The 19,351-nt window shown below is 43.1% G+C and overlaps 1 protein-coding gene across 1 annotated transcript in view; it reads left to right on the forward strand.

Annotated features, from left to right (window-relative positions):
• Positions 1 to 12,818: 12,818 nt before the first annotated feature.
• Nlrp14 (NLR family pyrin domain containing 14) overlaps positions 12,819 to 19,351 on the forward strand; it is a 57,558-nt gene continuing 51,025 nt past the window's right edge. Inside the window, exon 1 of the mRNA XM_076561894.1 lies at positions 12,819 to 13,013. Coding sequence (XP_076418009.1) covers positions 12,819 to 13,013 — 195 coding nt within the window. The remainder of the gene's footprint in view (positions 13,014 to 19,351) is intronic.

Consider the following 19,351-nt stretch of genomic DNA (forward strand, 5'->3'; position numbering starts at 1 on the left):
CCTATGGGTCTGGGTTTTTTCACCAATGTAGCATCTTTGATAATGGAGTAGGATTTTGGGAGGCTATTATTAACTCATTTCAGGAAGAATTTTGAAACAAAAGAACACACTGTGGATATTTGACCACTCTAAGCCAGAGCACAAAGAAAAGGAAAAAGGTGAAAAATTGGGTTCTATTATTATTATTATTATTATTATTATTATTATTATTATTATTATTACTAAAGGTGAGAAGTACTATTTTAATGTGTACATAGGTAATTCAGCTGCCATGGACTTGTTTTAGGCATAAGCCCAGCCAAATCTACTAGCACAGACCTCAAATCCCAGTGTACTGGCTAGTTTTATGTAATTTGGCAGAAGCTCTTGTCATCTGAGGGAAGTGTAATGTGAGTGTAGACACCCTCTGGGTTGGTGGTTCTGGATTCTCTCAGAAAGCAGGCTGAGCAAACCATGAAGAGCAAGCCAGTAAACAGCACTCCTCCACGGCTTCTTATCAGCTCCCGCTGTTCATTCCTAGTTGGGTTCACTAATGAATTTCCAAAGTCTAGCATAATACCTGCCACAAATTAGGGTCTCAACAAAAAAAAAAAATGAATAAGTAAGAGCTCTGAGAAAAACCATTGACTTGAATCAAGTTTTTCTGTTTTTTTTAGACAAATATAGGCAGGTTCCAACCCAGAAGAGATGATTTCATGAAGACAGAAAGAAATAGAGTTTGCAGCAAACAACTGCAAGCATCCCATGAACTCCAGGATCCTTTACGTTTATAGTGACAGTCAGGCAGTCGTTTGCAGAGAGAAACCTGATCAAGTTGTGCCCCTAAGATAGCTGGACCATGAGGTGACTGCCACCTGAAATTAAGCCTCAAAAAGCACTGCCAGACTGTCAGGGAACATCTGAGGCTACCTGGTGAGAAACTTCACTCCCAGAAGAGGCTTGATAGAAAGACTGGTCATTTGCCTACTGTCTGTGCCTTTTCCTTTTTTTGTGCCCTTAACTCATTACCATACCCAAGACTGTTTACTCACAACATTTACGAGTTGGAATTTTCAATTTTGTCCAGCTTGTTAAATATGTTTGTAAAGATTATTCCTCTCGTGAACAATGGAAGTCATATATCATATCCCTAATTTTATAAAATATCATTCTACATCCCTTGTGTATCTTGTTAATGATGATCTAAATCTTGAAACACTGACTGGGTGTTGGGCAAGCATGAAGCAAAATGAATGTGAACTCTAGCTTTGCCATTTTTTTTCTTTTAATATTTTTGGGAATGATAATCTCTATCTTAAGTATTGTGCTGATGATTTAATGGAATGGTGATGTCTACAATTATTAAATAATGCATGCAGAGAATGTTGGTGTATACACACACAAAACACACTTCTTCACTCACTCACTCTTAAGTACCATTCTGCTTTTACCTTAGTGGACTCGTGGCCTAGATCTGTAACCACCCATAGAAAGCATTTTCCAGTTTACTAATTTGACTTCTCGCTGCTCTTGCAGCACTGTGTACATCCATCCATCCAAGCACCAGTCACATCATCAGACAATACAACTAAGCATTCTTCCCCTGAGCAAACTTCCCTGCCCTTATGTCCCCACACCTACCATGTGGCCTCTTTTATCTTAAGTCTCAGGCTGATCTTCCCCTATCAAGTTATCTGTATTTTGTCCTAGAGCCAATCCTCCTCCCTCTCACACCTTCCTTTTCCCCTCCTCCCTCATAGCATTACTCATCACCTACCCAGAATCAATACACATTTCACATCCAGTCCTAGACCTACTCACACTCCAGACCACAAAATCCAAGTGGCTAGTGACAAGGCTTCATAAATGTCACAAACCGTCTCACATGCAGCAAGCCAACACTGAACTCATACCTCAAATCTTTCACCACCATGCCAAACTGAATGAACTGGTGAATTAATACATCAATACCTTCCATATTTAAAAGTTTGTCAGTGGAAAGTACATCCGTTTTTCAGTTCCAGGTAAATAAAGGGCAGCAAGAAGTAGAGAAAGTTTGGGTTGGAGTCAGTTTCTCCAGATGGGGAAGGGAACACCAGCGTGTTTGATAAAGCTCAACAACCTGCCAGAAGACCCAGATGAATGCCAGACAGCTGTGTTAAGTGATCAGGGCCTTAAAGAAGGCAGAGTTGAAAGACAGACTCTGGCCTGAGCCGCATTGAGGTGGGGAGGAGCAGTGTACTGGCTACTTCTTGCAGATCTGTTTATATCCACAAGAGGGCGCGGTGGTGAGTGATGAGCCTGTGTTTTAAGCGCGAAGTGAAGGCAGAGATTCCTAATGGCTGTGTAGTTTGGTTTCCTTGACTAGTCTATGGGACCTGGCTGAGGGAAGGGAACCCTGGACTCAAGTTGTGCTCACAAGTGTCTCTGAGTCGCTGCAGTGGGAACTCGGGTGAGTTTGGGATCACACTCAGTTGGTCCAGGTAGGGAGTGTAGTCTCAGTCTAAGTGGAGGTTCAGGCCTCTAGCTTTGTCCTGGGTGCTGAGCTGAGATGTGAGATGTGAGCTGCAGAGGGATAGTGGACTGCAGAGCAGCTGCTTCTAGACATGCTCCTGCAGTGCCGGAGTTCCATTTTACTACTCTCTAATCTTAGAACTGTTCTCTCTCATAAAGTTTAAATGCCAATATGTAAAATGCAAGCATGTCATCCTGAACCTCTTGGCCTGCTGCCTCTATAATGATCTGCATGGGGTGCGTCATTGGTTTGTGCTTTTAAATCCTGGGTCCTTCCAGCTGTACACACATGCATGGTTTCCACTCCCTGGATTTAATGTTTAATCATCTCAGTGTTGCTTAGTGAGATTAAAACTTAGCCATTGGATAATAACGTTTAGCTTTTAATGTGCAATGCTTTATTGTCTTTAATTTTCAGACATTTTGCCACTGTTCCTTTGAATCTTTTAATGAGGTTTTTATTTGTGGGAGGAACAGAATTTTAAATTTTGAAGTAATATTTTTTAATACTTGGTGTTAGTTCCTGAGTTTGCATTAAGGTAAAAAAAAAAAGTGACCTCTACTACACTACTTTGGCTTGTGTTCTATGTGGTGAGGGTTTTTTATTTAATTTCTTTTTAATGCCCCATGTCCCCTAGATGTTTGAGTAGTCCATTCTGTCTAATTTTAGATAGCTATAAAGGGAGCATATTTCCTATGTCCTCTGTGTTATTAACTTCTCTGTTAAGGTTTCTGAAAGTTGCTTAGTCTCCCATCTCTGCTGTATCATTCACTGTTGATTTCATTTCTTGCTTAGGGGAGTGCTATGCATGTGTTTTAGGTGTGTTATTTGACATGTTTAATGGTAGCTATATTTCATTAGGAGTTACTCTCTTCGTCACTTAATCCTCTCTCTAATGAATTTATGCTTTTAATTCACTCTGTATCTTAGTTCACTTGCACCCTTTGTGTCATCTGATCTTTTATTTTTGGATGATCCTTTTGTTTTCAGCCTGGGGAGTTCATTTGTATTTTCTGCCTCTTGATATTTTTTTTTGTATACACTTGAGCTTAAATTTTGATCTGATTTACAACAGAGAATAAGTATCTTTGTTATCTCTACTCTCTAAAAACATATGCTATTACACCTATATTTTTGTTTCTGCTTTGTTTGGTTTTTTGTTTTTTTCAAGACAAGATTTCTCTGTATAACAGTCCTGGCTGTCCTGGAACTTGTTCTGTAGCCCAGGCTGGCTTTGAACTCACAGAGATCCACCGGCCTCTGCCTCCCAAGTGCTGGGATTAAAGGCGTGCGCCACCATGCCTAACTTTGCTTTGCTGTTGTTGTTGTTAATATATGAACTGTGAGTTCACACACACACACACACACACACACACACACTTCTTTCTGTTTTTTAATGTTAGTTTAAAAAGTACTGGGGCCATAGTTCATTTTTTTCTGGTATTTAATTACACCTCTTCAGGGCTTTTCTACCTATAGAATTTTCAATTCATAAGTCAACTCTTACTCACTGATGCTTCTTTTCCCATGCCTTTATGCTTGCTTGTTTTATTTCATCTAGGCCTATATACAGAGGTCTTTTCCTCAATGTCTTTGAGGAAGTTTTTCATTTCCTCTTTAAGGGCCTCCATTATCTTCATAAAGTTATTTTTAAGGTCGTTTTCTTCTGCTTCTTCTACGTTGGGGTGTTCAGGTCTTGCTGTATTGCTCTTTATGTTCTTGAATGTATTCTTGCCCTGGTGTCTACTAATTTCTTCCTCCAGTCGGTGTAGATGGTGCCTCTGAGGGCTGCTCAATTGGTCCTCCAATTGGTGCAGGTAGTGTCTGTGCCTCCACAGCCACTTGGTGGATGGTTGTGTTTGGAGGGTGGGGTGAGCCTTGTAGGTTACAGGGTCTGATAGGGCATGGTACCTTGCCTAATTGGCTAGTTGGGCTGGGATGTGTTGGGGAGGAGAACAGGGTATGTCCTGGGGCCTAGGGCTTAGAGATTGGGCTGTCCAGCTGGGAGACCAGTCTTCACCTCTTGGTCCAATCAGTGCAGGAGGTGTCTGGATTTTTCTTTTCTTTCTTTTAAGACATGGTCTCCCAGTGTTAATCTGGCTGGCCTCAAAACCACATTCTTCCTGCCTCATCTTCCTGTGTATCTGGGATGACACAATCACTGCATCCTCTCAAGTGTTTTCTTAGAAACATCCTTAATCCTTGCATTCCCTTTGCATTCCTTGCTCCTCATATCTCTCTTTTCTCATTGTTTCCACCCCATTTTCCTTTAAGACCAACTCATTTACTCATTCCAGGATTTCTCTCCTGTGTGGACTAACTGATGAATCCAAAGTTTTGAGCTCAGACTGAAGCCCTTTGCCATATTCATCATATTCTTCTCTGTAGCAGGTCTGGCTTTCCTGCCACCCTTTTGCTTCAGTGGCCCCTCTTTTGGAGACCTCTGAGCTTCTTCCAAGACTCTGCATACTGGCACCTGTGGGAGACATGGAGATAAATCCAAATACTTTTCACAACAATGACTTCTGTTGTTGACCAACTAGAATGGAAGTCCTGGCCTAGGCTTATAGACTCCCAAGGTGTATCCATGGTGGGGGGTTGGGGGATGGAGAGATGGGGGTGGAAGCAGAGTGTTAAAGAACAAAGAGAGGGCATGGTTCCTGACTGGCCAGAAAAAACATGACTCATCCCTGCCTAGGCCTCTTTCATACCCCACCTCAACACACACACACACACACACACACACACACACACACACACACACACACACACACCTCTGGAGGGCTGAGCTCTGTGACAGTGAAGAACCCAGGATGGAGTGAGGCAGTTGTAAAATTAGCCTTAGGTGCTTGGGGTCCTGAGTAAAGGAGTGAATTTTCAGACACTCACATCCTGCACATTGAAAGCTGGAGAAAACACTTGCTGAGCCATCTTTATGTGGCAAGGGTGATTGCACCTTTGGACCCTCACCAGGACCCTTGCTATAGCTAGTCCTTGAAATGGTGGAAAGGGCCTTCAGAGTATCCTGAGATCTCAGAAAGACTAAGAAGAGCCTTGGCTTCTATGATGTAGTTAAAAGTTATTCTTTCAATACTCTGCCTCGAACTTGGACTCAATCAGCAGGGGCTAAAGACTTTAGAAGGCAAAGGAGCTTTGGTTAGGGTAGTCAGTAAAAACTACAGACCTCTTGGATTATGAATCCTATTATTGATATGACCTTGGCTGACTCACTTAATATTTTTATGCCCAGTGAATAGTCACAACACTAAAAGACATAGTAACAATATCAAGTTCAGAGGCTTGTTAAAATTAAAAGATTGGTTAGGAGCTTGCAAGATGGCTGCTCAGCTAAAGGTGTCTGATGACCTTGTAAGGATTTGATCCTTAATTTTGACATCAACCTTCGCCGGCTTCCCAGCCTAAAAAGCAGGTGGGCCCTCTGTGGGCTCTTTGTCCCCTCTTCTTTCCGCTCCTTCCTCCTGTCGGCCCCCCTCACTCTCTCCCCCCTTTCTGTCTGTCTCTGTCTCTGTCTCTGTCTCTCTCTCTCTCTCTCTTCCCCCCCCCCCAATAAAGCTCTAAAAAGGTAACCATGGCTATGATTCTTTTAATCAGCACGCTGTTCCCGCATGGCTGCTCTGGCACGGCCGCTCCAGGCGGTGACCAGCCACGAGGGGCAGCGCCACAGCATAACCAACATTGGTGCCATTCAGACTCGGATACACCACCAAGCACCGAGGACCTGCTGACTGCTGCTGCCTCTTCCCCCATCCATCCAGACCTCGAGACTGCGAGCACGCGCATGCGCGTCCCTAGCCACCTCCTCTGGACCCCCACACCGCTACGGCCATGATTCTTCACCACAGTAAGTCCACTGTTCTTGCGCCTATAGATTGAGCTACATTCTTTGCGACGGACACCCCGGGGGTTGTCCTCAGGCTGCACTGGCAACAGCACATTTTCATTTCTGATGAGAAAATGCTGTCTTGGTCTACCGGGTGAACCAAACTGCAGTGCACCTGCAGCCCTTCCCATCCCTTGACTAAGAGGATGGTGAAGTTGAGCTGATTCATGGATCTCTCTCCACTCTTTGGGGACGCCCAAGATTGTAGTCTGATCCCGGTTTGTTATTTTATTTTTTTTATTTTTATTTTCTCTCAGCTACAGTCATGGGACAAAGGGGCGGATACATTGGTGGATAGGGGCAGGCACCGGTAAACGTGGCCACATAACAGCGTAAACCTGGCCACGTAACAGAGTTGCGGGAACTTCTGCCAGCAAATGGGCAAATAAGTTACTTTATCTCCAAGCTTTCTACTAAAGTTCTAACTAAACCCTTCTCCTTCCCCACTTCTGAGTCTCCACGTGCAAACTTTCCTGTCTGTCTTCCGCCGGCAGTGGGCGGGCTCAAATGGGCGGGCTTGGGCGGTTTCTACGACTCGACTCGCCCTAACTCACCTTAATTCCACCCACTCATTCTCAAACTGCCTTGAGAAACACAGAGGAGTCTGGAAGCGGCTAAGATCCATACAAATAAGTTTACAATAATCAGGATGGCTCTTAAGCCAAAAAAAAAAAAAAAAAAAAAAATCAGCTTATAGCCTACTGACAGATCTTCCAAAAGCTGTCCTTAAGCCATCAATCATCAAGAAAAAAAAATTCAGGACATAGAGTAAAATCCGTCTCTTGTTCCCCAGACCTCCCCGACTAAAACTTAAGCATCTGGAGAGCAAGGCTCCTGACCCCACAGGCAAAAGAGTCATCTGTGGCATTTAAGGTGTGCCAGAGAAGAGATAAAAGCCCGAAAACAAAATTGCCAAGTGCTGGCACTCGCTGACTCCCAAAAGCTGTTGGGTCCCTGTTTTAAGTGAGGAAAAAGCCATGAGCTAACAAATGCCCTGCCAGACCATCAACAGCCTTGTTAAAAGTGCTGCCTAGAAAGACAGAGTCAGCTGACTGCCCCCAGGCACCAAGATGCATGGGTACATCAAGCTAAGACCTCCAGCAGACCTAGGCTTAGCTACAGACATGGCAGGGAACCCAGAACACAACAGAGAAGCAATCTGTTTCTTTCCTTCTAGACACCAGAGCCACTGACTCAGTCCTGGGAGTTTTGGGATGCCACCTCTCCTTTATTTTCGGGTACAGAGGACAGCCTTACCACCTCACCTGATTTAATTGCACTTTCAGAGTTACTTAATGAAAAAAGATTTCCACCTAAAATAAGAGCTTATTGTTTCACTCCAGATCCACTGCCTGTGTTTCTCATGTGCATAAAGACAGGGTCTTGATCTTTGCCTTGTCCCTAATTCCAAAAAATAAATAAATTCTCATGTACCATAAGCTTTTCTCTTCCCAGTTCCCTGTTCTAACTCACTGTTCAGCTAATGGTACAGGACCACCACAGAACCAGAGTCAAGAGATCATCAAATAAGAAACTGTAACAGCTAAAAGCATCTTGTCAAACAGAGAGTTCCCAGCCACACAGCCAAGAGGAATACATGTCTCCAGAACAAACGGATGACAGACAGCATCCCACAATGCCTGTCTACCTCAGAAAACTCCCCTTCTCCATTCCCCCCAGAGCCAACCAACGTCCAAAAGTCAGCTGGAAGCAGTTTTTGAGAGGAACGACGCCCCTAGTCCCATCTACCTGCTTTTTTATAATAAGGGAAAGTCTGGGGTGTAAGGATTTGATCCTTAATTAAGACATCAACCTTCGCCAGCTTCCCAGCCTAAAAAGCGGGTGGACCCTCTGTGGGCTCTCTGTCCCCTCTCCTTCCTCCCGTCGGCGCCCCTCTCTCCCTCCCCCCTTTCTGTCTCTCTCTCCTTCTCTCTCTCTCTCTTTCTCTTTCTCTCTCCCCCCCCCAATAAAGCTCTAAAGAGGTAACCATGGCTATGATTCTTTTAATCAGCCCGCTGCTCTGGCATGGCTGCTGTGAGTGGCGACCAGCCACGAGGGGCAGCGCTGCACCATAACCTGAGTTCTGTTTTGGGGACCCACATGGTAGATGGAGAGAACAGTTGCCCTCTGACACACGACACACACAAATAATAATAATAATAGTTAGTTCCTGCTGCTGCAGCAGCCTGCCTCTGCCACCAAGGCAGTTAGTTACATCATCACCTGTTGCCAGGTGCCTTTCCCCCAAGAGCTATGTGACATGTGCACCCCTTTGCCCTGGCCAGCGGGGTCTTCAACGGGGACCTAAAGGGAGGGCCAGCGGCAAATGAGAGGGACAAGAGACACAAAGAATGAGAGCAAGACAGGACGTCTGATCAAGCTCCAAAATTTTATTTTTCTCTCAAGGCATATATAGGCAGGCAAAGGGGGTTGCAAGGAGGAAGGGACTTAGTAATGGGGGTTGCCAGCAGCAAGGGACTTAATTATGGGCTGTTCAGCCATCAGGAAATGTTGCTCTGAAGGTTATCTATCTACCCTTGTCTAACTGCCTAATTGCTTAACTGCAGCTCATTCACCTGATATCTGAGAAGAGGTTCTGGTATCTGTGGGAAGAGGTTCTGGTGCTATGGAGAGTTAAGCAAGGCCTAGATCTAAGAAAAGAGGAAAGAAGCCTAAATATAGCAGCATGTGTGTCAAGGGTCGCTTAGGCTTATGGCTCCCGTCACCCCTTAAAATTGCCTAGTGGGGCAGGGGGAAAATTGCCCATCAGGCATAGCTGGCCCTCTAGCCTCTTGTTCCTCTCTTATCTCTCTTGTTTCTAATCTTCCTCTTATCTCTTCCCTGTCCTCTCTGTCTGTCTGTCTGTCTGTCTGTCTGCCTGCCTGCCTGCCTCTCTTGTCCCCACTCTGAGACATCCATCCTTTCCTTCTTTCACTCTTCCCCTCCCCCAGTAAACCTCTTGTACTAACTCTGATGCTTGTGGCGTGTGCACTTAGTGGCATACATTGGCAGAACCTGTCAAAAGGTACCCACTTCACCTTTCTTCTTTTTTAATCATTACAATAATAATGTAAAGATTAGTTTGAACAATTAAAATGGTTAAATTTGTCTCTTGAACATAGGAAGCACTCTATATGTTATCTATACAAGTGTAGAGCAGGATGAGTGATCCATAGTGTAACTTTCTCTATCCCAGCACACTTCAAATGCTCTTAGATACCAAAGATCACATTTTTGAAAATCAGTTTATGGGACTACTCTCTGGTCTAAACATTCAGGGACAATATAAACATAGCATCTCACTATTTGATATAAGACAGAAATGACATCATAATTTCGGTGATGTAATTTAACCTCTCACCTTATTCTTCTCATCTCCAAGATGGTGATTTGTCTATATTCCTGAATGTGTTGACATAAGCCAATAAGGAACAGTGAGTTGGGCTGTTCTACCACTCTGCTCCTATCTGTGAAACACTATAGTGTGTGTAACTGATTTTCAGCATTCCTGGCACATAGAAACATCAAATATTTCCAGCAAAGTTATATGACTACATTCTCATGTGTTAAGAATATATACTTTGTGCACTCGGGAGGCAGAGGCAGGCGGATCTCTGTGAGTTCGAGGCCAGCCTGGGCTACCAAGTGAGCTCCAGGAAAGGCGCAAAGCTACACAGAGAAACCCTGTCTCGAAAAAACCAAAAAAAAAAACCAAAAAAAAAAAAAAAAAAAGAATATATACTTTGTATCAGGGGATATGGCTTTTGAGCATTTTAAACTCATTTTAAGAGTTTAAGTGGGCCCTGGGGTTTTGCTTCAAAGAACTGATTGCTAATTAAGAACACCCATCTATAAGACTGATACTATCTTCCCCATACCAAAGTTGATGAAAACTGGGAGGGGAAAACAGCTTTTTCATCTTTAAAACAAACAAAGTAAATAGGTCTCCTATCTCACAAGATCAATCACCAGAAAGACCAGACTCTTTCTTAAAGATATGAGCACAGTGTGGAGGACAGCCTAGGAAAAGGCTACTTAAATGAACTCCTGCACTCCCTGGTCACAGCTAACAACTTCTAAACCAGGGAACTGGGGTTTATAGAGATCATCCTTGGGCTCTGAGCCCAAGTTAGAGACCTATGTGGGACGTATTCCTAGCCTCTTCCCCGTGACTGCACACAAATGTGGAGAATAGCAGAAGAGAACCCAGCTGGGAGGATTGAAATGTGGTGTTTCTTTTAAAAAGAAGGAGGAGGAGGAGGAGAAAAGCATGGACCCCAGGTCTTTGGCTAGCCTAGACCTGTAAATTTTTACTGGTTTTCTTGTCTTCCACAAGCTGAAGCAGCTGAACGTGCAGGTTGACTCCTCCTGTGCTCAATCTGAGCAATTATAAGAGGAGAGAAAGGAGGCTTTCCCCAGGTGTCCTTAGAGAACAATGGTGGGTACCACAGTCCCACTTAATGGCTGCAAAGGTTGAGACCTTGCTGTGTGGTTTCCCAGGTATAGAACTGCTTGCACTTAAAATATTCAATTAACCATACCTGGGTCTCAACTGACTAGCAAAAACAAATACATATGAAAAGCCATTTGTCAGAGAAACAGAATGTACATCTGAGGAAATAAAACTGCTAAAAGGCAGAGGACAAAATGAAAATATTGAAGTATTGGGCAAGCAAAGCTTTTGGGAGTCAAGTAAATTCTATGTAGCTTCCTGATCATTTTAGTATTGGGTTGAAGAAGATAAGCTATATGATTTAGGTAAATATAGCTATATAACCCCAAAGATAAGCTATATGATTTAGGTAAAGTCCAATCCCAGAGCTGGTATGATGTTTCATTAGGTAAAAGCATTTGCTGCCAAGCCAGAAGACCTGAATTTGAGCCCCAGAATTCACACAGTAGAAATAGAAACCAGTGGCTCTCCTGATCTCTGCAAGTGCACTGTGGTACAAACACATATATAACAAATAAATGAAAAGTAAAAATTTAAGTCACATCCCAAAGCATAGAAAGATAAGAATGGAAGAAAAAAAGAGAAAATGCTAAAAGGGTAGGTGTAAGAGGTCTGTGCACCCACTGGAATCCTGAAGGAGAAAAGAATTGGTGGGGGTGATGAAAAACACAAGTTTCTCGTGGCTGAATTTTTTTATTCTAAAGGCTTGATTCTGAAGATCTAAGGAACCTTCTTAATTCTTACCCAGATTAATGAGGAAAGGCGCACTGGATATATGAATTATAATTTCTACATTCTAAGGGAAAGAGAAAACATGAGCTTCCAGGCAAAAAGAGTAAGTTAACTAAAAGGGGGGGGGGGGGACAGAGACATTTGATTTCCTACTTGTAACGGGAAAAGTTAAAAGTCTGTTCAACAGAGCAGGCTATCTCAATAAACCCGTTGCAGTCCATCAGCCAAAATGTAAGCACCTGTCATGGTAATAGAACTACCTGAAAGTCTGTAGGAAGTCACTCTGCATCAGTCAGGTCTCCTCACGGGAGAGAACAAATCAAATAAGGACTGTAATCAAACAACAAACCCAAAACACACACTCCACTCCTACAAAAAAAGGGAAAGGAAACAGAAGGCCACAAAATAAACACTCTAATGTAACATGTAAAGAATATGACAAGCTGTGTTAACTATGAAATTAGAAGTTTCTTATATAAGGGCAGGAACAGAGAGGGTGAAGGAGTAAAATCCATCTTTTTATAGTTTATAGGAAACATTTGTGAAGTTGCTTTAACAAAATGATCACAGGCAAACATCAGAAATTTCATCTAACTGAAGGCTAACGTAAGAGACATACAAAGTGATGGCTCTTATGTACTGAGGAAAGCCTCAGGGGTACCAACTTTGGAAGGCAAGAAGAGATCATCAATAGTCAACAGGTAAAATTGTTGATTAAGTGGTAAAGCAAAAATGAAAAATATTTCATAATAATATAAATTCAAATTTTGTAGCTCAGTACATGTTTATGGTTCTACACTTGTGCCAGGCACAGAAATTATCTCCTGAGTAAGAACTGCATCTGGAAGAGTGGGAGGCCTAGACACTCAGGAGCAGAGGTCTTACCCAGCCAGCCAATCAGAAGAGAAACCTGCTGGACAGGTGTTGATGCTCAAATGAGCCAGCCCACCAAGCCCTGCTGGAGAGCCCGCCCCGCCCAAAGGCGGCAACAGGTCTTAAGGGCTAAAGGATGAGCCCCTCTTCCTCACCGATTCTTCTGACGCTTCTCAAGAAGGTATTCCTTTACCTGTTTACCCCGTGTTTCTCTACATAAACTTAACTTTCATCACCAACTCCCCGACTCAGACCAAAGGTATGGAACGACCTTCTTGAATGTGTAATTTGTGAGCTCTTAGACTAGTTAGGACTCAATGGGAATCCTTCCAATGCCCACATTGTGCATACAGACTAGGAAAGGAATGTGGCCTGTATCTGAGGATGGAGAAAAAGGGTTGCCAGGACCTCTGGAGTGCCTGACACCTACAGCCTTAGTGCGGGTGACCATCCTGCAGGAATATGCAGCTGCTGCCGGAGGGTCTGCAGGCAATTGGGGTCAAGTGGGACAGGAAGCTCGAACTGGGGTTCGCACCTATGTAGTAGCTCTTACATTAAGGGTAACTGGCATCGCTAGTAACTCTCAGTCTGAGGTTGGGTTAAAATGATATACAGTCCTGCTCAGCAGTCCTGAGAGACCCAAGCCACCACTTCCTCTCTTCCTGGACTAAGTGCGGGTGTCCGTCCTTTAGTCTGAGGTTTCCCGGTGGTTCTCAACCCAGAGTTTGCTCCGCTGATCTTCGTTACTGTTAGCAAAATAAGCCTCTTCAAAACGTGGTCCCTGAGCTCCATGCTTCCAGAATGTCTCTCTTTCTAGCAAAAGCCGCGATTCAAGGCCTTGTCCCTCACCCTCTCAGCAGTCCAACACTGACTGAAATTGCCTTCGCGTTGGTGGTTGATAATGACAGTGCTCCTTACAAGTTTATTATGGCAAATATTCATTATCCCTTTGGGACTTGAAAATTGAGCATTGCCTTTTTACCATATTGCTGCTCGATTGTGAGGTTTTAATGATGAAAAAGATAAAACGTAGCTGGACAATAGTGGTGCACTCCTTTAATCCCAGCACTCAGAAGGCAGAGGCAGGTGGATCTCTGTGAGTTCTAGGCCAGCCTGGACTACCGAGTGAGTCCCAGGAAAGGCGCAAAGCTACACAGAGAAACCCTGTCTCGGAAGAAAAACAAACAAACAAAAAAAAAAACTTTCTGTATGTAGGATTCTTTTCATTGGATAAATTCCTAAACAAAGTATTGATTGAAAAGTCACACTTTTAAAGTTCTCAGTAGTTCTGGGCACTCAACTTTCCCAGACGTTGGCAATTAATAACATTTATGCTAGAGTATCTGCTTCACCATTTCTTATCACTTGGCTATCATTTTTAAGGCATGTTTTTTACCATTTGATCATTGAGAAGTGATACCTATTGGTTAGCATTAGTTTTATCATCTGTCGGAATTTTAGAGTTTGAACATTTTCTGGAATGCTTGTTAGGCTTGTCAAATCAGTGGCTTGTGTATGATAGCTCTTTCTCACTTGCTCAAAATAAACTTGTTTTCCTGAAAGCCCTGACTTGTTTGTTTCAGGCCTTTCTGGTTCCATAAAGCTTCTTAAAATGATACTTTAGTGTGGTAGAAATTATAAAAGTGCTTTTGGAACGCAAGTGTGAAGTTTAGTAAGTGATTGGCAAGTGATGACTCCTGCAAACCATGGCCAGTTGAAGGGATAAAATGCCAGCACCTGAGACCTGCATGGAGACATCTCCATTCCCCCTCCCCCACTCACCAGGGAGGTCTCATAAAATGACTTTTGTAGTAGCTATGTCCCTCCCCACTAGCCCATTTAAAATATAGAACATTTAAAAACAGTGCAGCCTGATAGAATTTTCCTTGAGTTGATCTTTTAAAATGGGGTTATGTCATATATAATTTTGTTGTATTTGACTGCTTTCGCTCATTGTAAGCTTCATCCTGGTGATGCAGGTCCTATAATGTCATTAATTCATAGGATTTCACTGTATAATTTTTACCAGGGCTGTGGAAATAGCCCAGAGGCTAGGCACTTGCCTAGCGTTTGAAAGGCCCGGGTTTCGGTTTCTAATACTAGGGGTTTTGTTTTGTTTGGTTCTTCTAGTGCTTTTTACAGCTGATTAATTCTAGAGTAGATGGGCTTCTGAGATGTTTATCCAGAACTTAGAAATTACGTGGTGCTGTTGTTGTTCATGTGTTCTTGAATATACACTTCTGACTTATTCTGAGGATTCATGTCTCCAACGAAAAAGTTTTAATATAGTGTGTGTGTGTGTGTGTGTGTGTGTGTGTGTGTGTGTGTGTGTGTGTGTTACAGAAAGAGTTATGGTATTTCTTCCTCTCGATTTCCTATTCTTAGCACCTGTGGCCTATCTGTCACAAGAAAGAGGATGTGATTACAACAACTGAGGTGCTCTGAATTTGGATTTCCCTGGCTTTTTCCCAGTGTTAGTTTTTCTGTCTCCAGATTCTGTCAAAGATACCAGATAAGAATTAGTTGGTCTTTGTCTCTTCCAGTCTGCAATGGTTTCTCACTCTTTCCTTTATTCCAATGGCCTTGACAGTTTTGACAAATAGTTATTTTGCAGCATATCCTTCAATTTGGATTTTTGTGATATTTTCCCATGGTTATGTTGGGATTATGGGCTGGAGGAGGAATATCAGTGATTCTCTTTTCTTTTTTTAAATTTTTCTCTCATACGGTACATCCTGACCACAGTTTCCCCTCCCTCCACTCTTCTAGGACCTCCCATGATGGGAGAAGATCCACTGATTTTCTATCTCCCTTACCCCCAAAAAACAGAGCAGGCCTCTCAGGGATATCAACCAAATACAGCAAACAAAGCAAGTTTTCCTTTTCCTGTCACGTCAGTCATACTATAGTATCATCATTGATGTGGCTGACACTGACCTGGATCAGGCAGCTGTGCACAATGTGAAATTTCTCACTCTACAGTTACTCAGATCACCCATACAGTCTCTTGGGGGCAAAACAGCTAAACACAACCAAGGGGTATAGTGGATCATATGTGTTAATATCTCCCTCCTAGGGGAAAGAGATCATTCATAAAGAAAGTGGAATTTTTTTTCTGGGGGGAGATTTGTTTCTTTTATGCTATGCATTGAATCATTTGTACCAATATAGGATATTAACTCTTATTTTGAGTTTAATCCAATATTATTTAGTTTGGATACTGGGAGTTCTGTTTGGATACTATCTTCTTGGTATGCCATGCCCATCCTTTCCAACACATAACATCAATTTCTCTTGTATATCACTTACCTCAGTCATAGATCCAGAATAATATTAGAAACAGATTTTTGTCTGGGTATGTCTCTAAAAAAATTTTTTTTTAGTTAATACCAATAGTTTTAAAGTGATTTTATTTACACTCCAGCTCCTTTAGGCCCTGTTAACTGCAAACATTTTAATGTTCTTGGTTTCCTTTGTATGGAATTCTTATGACCAAGAGGCTTTAATTTCAACACAGTTAACAATGTATCTCCTAATTGCCTGCCTTTGGACAGTGCCCTTATGGGCTAACTGATCAGTCTCTGTCTGTCTCTCTGTCTGTCTCTCTGTCTGTCTGTCTGTCTCTCTGTCTGTCTCTCTGTCTGTCTCTCTGTCTCTCTGTCTGTCTCTCTGTCTGTCTCTCTGTCTGTCTCTCTGTCTGTCTCTCTGTCTGTCTCTCTCTCCTCTCTCTCTGTCTCTCCTCTCTCTCTGTCTCTCCTCTCTCTCTGTCTCTCCTCTCTCTCTGTCTCTCCTCTCTCTCTGCCTCTCCTCTCTCTCTGCCTCTCCTCTCTCTCTGCCTCTCCTCTCTCTCTGCCTCTCCTCTCTCTCTGCCTCTCCTCTCTCTCTGCCTCTCCTCTCTCTCTGCCTCTCCTCTCTCTCTGCCTCTCCTCTCTCTCTCTCTGCCTCTCCTCTCTCTCTCTCTGTCTCTCCTCTCTCTCTCTCTGTCTCTCCTCTCTCTCTCTCTGTCTCTCCTCTCTCTCTCTCTGTCTCTCCTCTCTCTCTCTCTGTCTCTCCTCTCTCTCTCTCTGTCTCTCCTCTCTCTCTCTCTGTCTCTCCTCTCTCTCTCTCTGTCTCTCCTCTCTCTCTCTCTCTGTCTCTCCTCTCTCTCTCTCTGTCTCTCCTCTCTCTCTCTCTCTGTCTCTCCTCTCTCTCTCTCTCTGTCTCTCCTCTCTCTCTCTCTCTGTCTCTCCTCTCTCTCTCTCTCTGTCTCTCCTCTCTCTGCCTCTCCTCTCTCTCTGCCTCTCCTCTCTCTCTGCCTCTCCTCTCTCTCTGGCTCTTCTCTCTCTCTGCCTCTCCTCTCTCTCTCTCTGCCTCTCCTCTCTCTCTCTCTCTGTCTCTCCTCTCTCTCTCTCTCTGTCTCTCCTCTCTCTCTCTCTCTGTCTCTCCTCTCTCTCTCTCTGTCTCTCCTCTCTCTCTCTCTCTGTCTCTCCTCTCTCTCTCTCTCTGTCTCTCCTCTCTCTCTCTCTCTGTCTCTCCTCTCTCTCTCTCTCTGTCTCTCCTCTCTCTCTCTCTCTGTCTCTCCTCTCTCTCTCTCTCTGTCTCTCCTCTCTCTCTCTCTCTGTCTCTCCTCTCTCTCTCTCTCTGTCTCTCCTCTCTCTCTCTCTGTCTCTCCTCTCTCTCTCTCTGTCTCTCCTCTCTCTCTCTCTGTCTCTCCTCTCTCTCTCTCTCTGTCTCTCCTCTCTCTCTCTCTCTGTCTCTCCTCTCTCTCTCTCTCTGTCTCTCCTCTCTCTCTCTCTCTGTCTCTCCTCTCTCTCTCTCTCTGTCTCTCCTCTCTCTCTCTCTCTGTCTCTCCTCTCTCTCTCTCTCTGTCTCTCCTCTCTCTCTCTCTCTGTCTCTCCTCTCTCTCTCTCTCTGTCTCTCCTCTCTCTCTCTCTCTGTCTCTCCTCTCTCTCTCTCTCTGTCTCTCCTCTCTCTCTCTCTGTCTCTCCTCTCTCTCTCTGTCTCTCCTCTCTCTCTCTCTGTCTCTCCTTTCTCTCTCTCTGTCTCTCCTTTCTCTCTCTCTCTGTCTCTCCTTTCTCTCTCTCTCTGTCTCTCCTCTCTCTCTCTCTCTGTCTCTCCTCTCTCTCTCTCTGTCTCTCCTCTCTCTCTCTCTGTCTCTCCTCTCTCTCTCTCTCTGTCTCTCCTTTCTCTCTCTCTCTGTCTCTCCTTTCTCTCTCTCTCTGTCTCTCCTTTCTCTCTCTCTGTCTCTCCTTTCTCTCTCTCTCTCTGTCTCTCCTTTCTCTCTCTCTCTGTCTCTCCTTTCTCTCTCTCTCTGTCTCTCCTTTCTCTCTCTCTCTGTCTCTCCTTTCTCTCTCTCTCTGTCTCTCCTTTCTCTCTCTCTCTGTCCCTCGTCTCTGCCTCTGTCCCTCGTCTCTGCCTCTGTCCGTCGTCTCTGCGTCTGTCTGTCTCTACGTCTGTCTCGATCTGTCTCTCTCTTGTTTGTTGGTTTTGTTTTTCTCAAGACAGGGTTTCTCTGTGTAGCTCTGGCTGTCCTGAAACTGACTCTGTAGACCAGGCTGGCCTCAAACTCAGAGGTCCAACTGCCTGTCTCCCAAGTGCTAGGATTAAAAGTGGGAATCACCATGGCTCACTTGATCAATTTCTTTTAAGGTGTAATGAACATTTCTGCAGTCTTTGTCCTCTGGTTTATAGGTTAAGAATATAGCCAGTATTAAGATTTGCAAATTGAAATCCTTTTAGATTAAAAATGTGTGCCTATTTTTAATTGAGAATGTTTTAAATGAAGTAATGTCCTCACAAAATGGAATCAACACTGTATCTTTTTTTTAATACAAATAAAATATCACAAAATGAAAGAAAAAATTCTTTCAATGTCAGTGTCATCTAATCTTTGGGAAGGAAGCTATAATGTGTTGTACTTCATCACAATTGTACGTATTAATACTATGTAGTAGAAACTCTAAGATTTAGACTTCTATAGGTCTTGGGTCAAAGGAATATCTAGGAAGGCAGGATAAAAATAGACTATAGAATTGAGAATCAAGAAATAAAATACCCATGTGTAAGGTTTTGATAAAATGCATTCATATAGCACACTATGAATTGGTTGCAAGCCTTTGCCTTCCTTAATCATTACAATGGTAGTTTCTCCTTTAGTTCCTGCTCACAGATAAATGGTTATATTCAAAATTTCCTGTCAGTTTCAGCAATAAGTCCAAGTGATATGGAATATTGTCGATAAAAGTAACCTTTGTTGGCAGTAAATTGAGGAGGCAAAATAGGAGGTGAAGAATAGACGATTCTGAAGAAGTTCTGACTAGGAAGATGCAGGGTTTATGGAGGAAAGGGGATGTTTGTTTAAAAAAATAAATAAAACAAACTGAATTTTCCTGTGTTTAAATGCTAATGGGAGGACCTAGAAACCAGGGAGAAGATAAAGATGTCATCATGGGTGAATCACATTGAAGACAGTTGCTATTGATTCTAGCTCACAGGTGAAGGCACGAGCTATAGAAAAGGGTAGAGAGCTCTGCTGATTACAAAAAGAAAAAGAGAAAGGTCCAGATGTAGTGAAGGCAGGAAGCAGACAGTGTTATGTTGTCTCATTTTCCCTGACCATATTCTTTTGGCCTGGGAGAAATTTAGCATCCCTTTAAAGTTTCCTCATTATTCCTTTCTACTTATTTAAATTACAAAAAATCTTTGTCAGATTTTTCTTTAGTATGAAGTATTTCTACAATACCATTTAAAAAAATCCTGAAACTGACCATTGTTCTGAACAATGAAGTACAAATTTGACATGTAACTCTGAGGTAGCTTACCTTCCACGTAAATCTTCCTGTATGTTTTTACTTCCACTGTGTTTCTTTTCTAATACAATTACCAAGAATAGAAGGAGAATTATGAAAGATTGACAGAA

The sequence above is a fragment of the Peromyscus maniculatus genome, chromosome 1 (assembly GCF_049852395.1).
Source record: "Peromyscus maniculatus bairdii isolate BWxNUB_F1_BW_parent chromosome 1, HU_Pman_BW_mat_3.1, whole genome shotgun sequence".
Classification (NCBI taxonomy): Eukaryota; Metazoa; Chordata; class Mammalia; order Rodentia; family Cricetidae; genus Peromyscus; species Peromyscus maniculatus.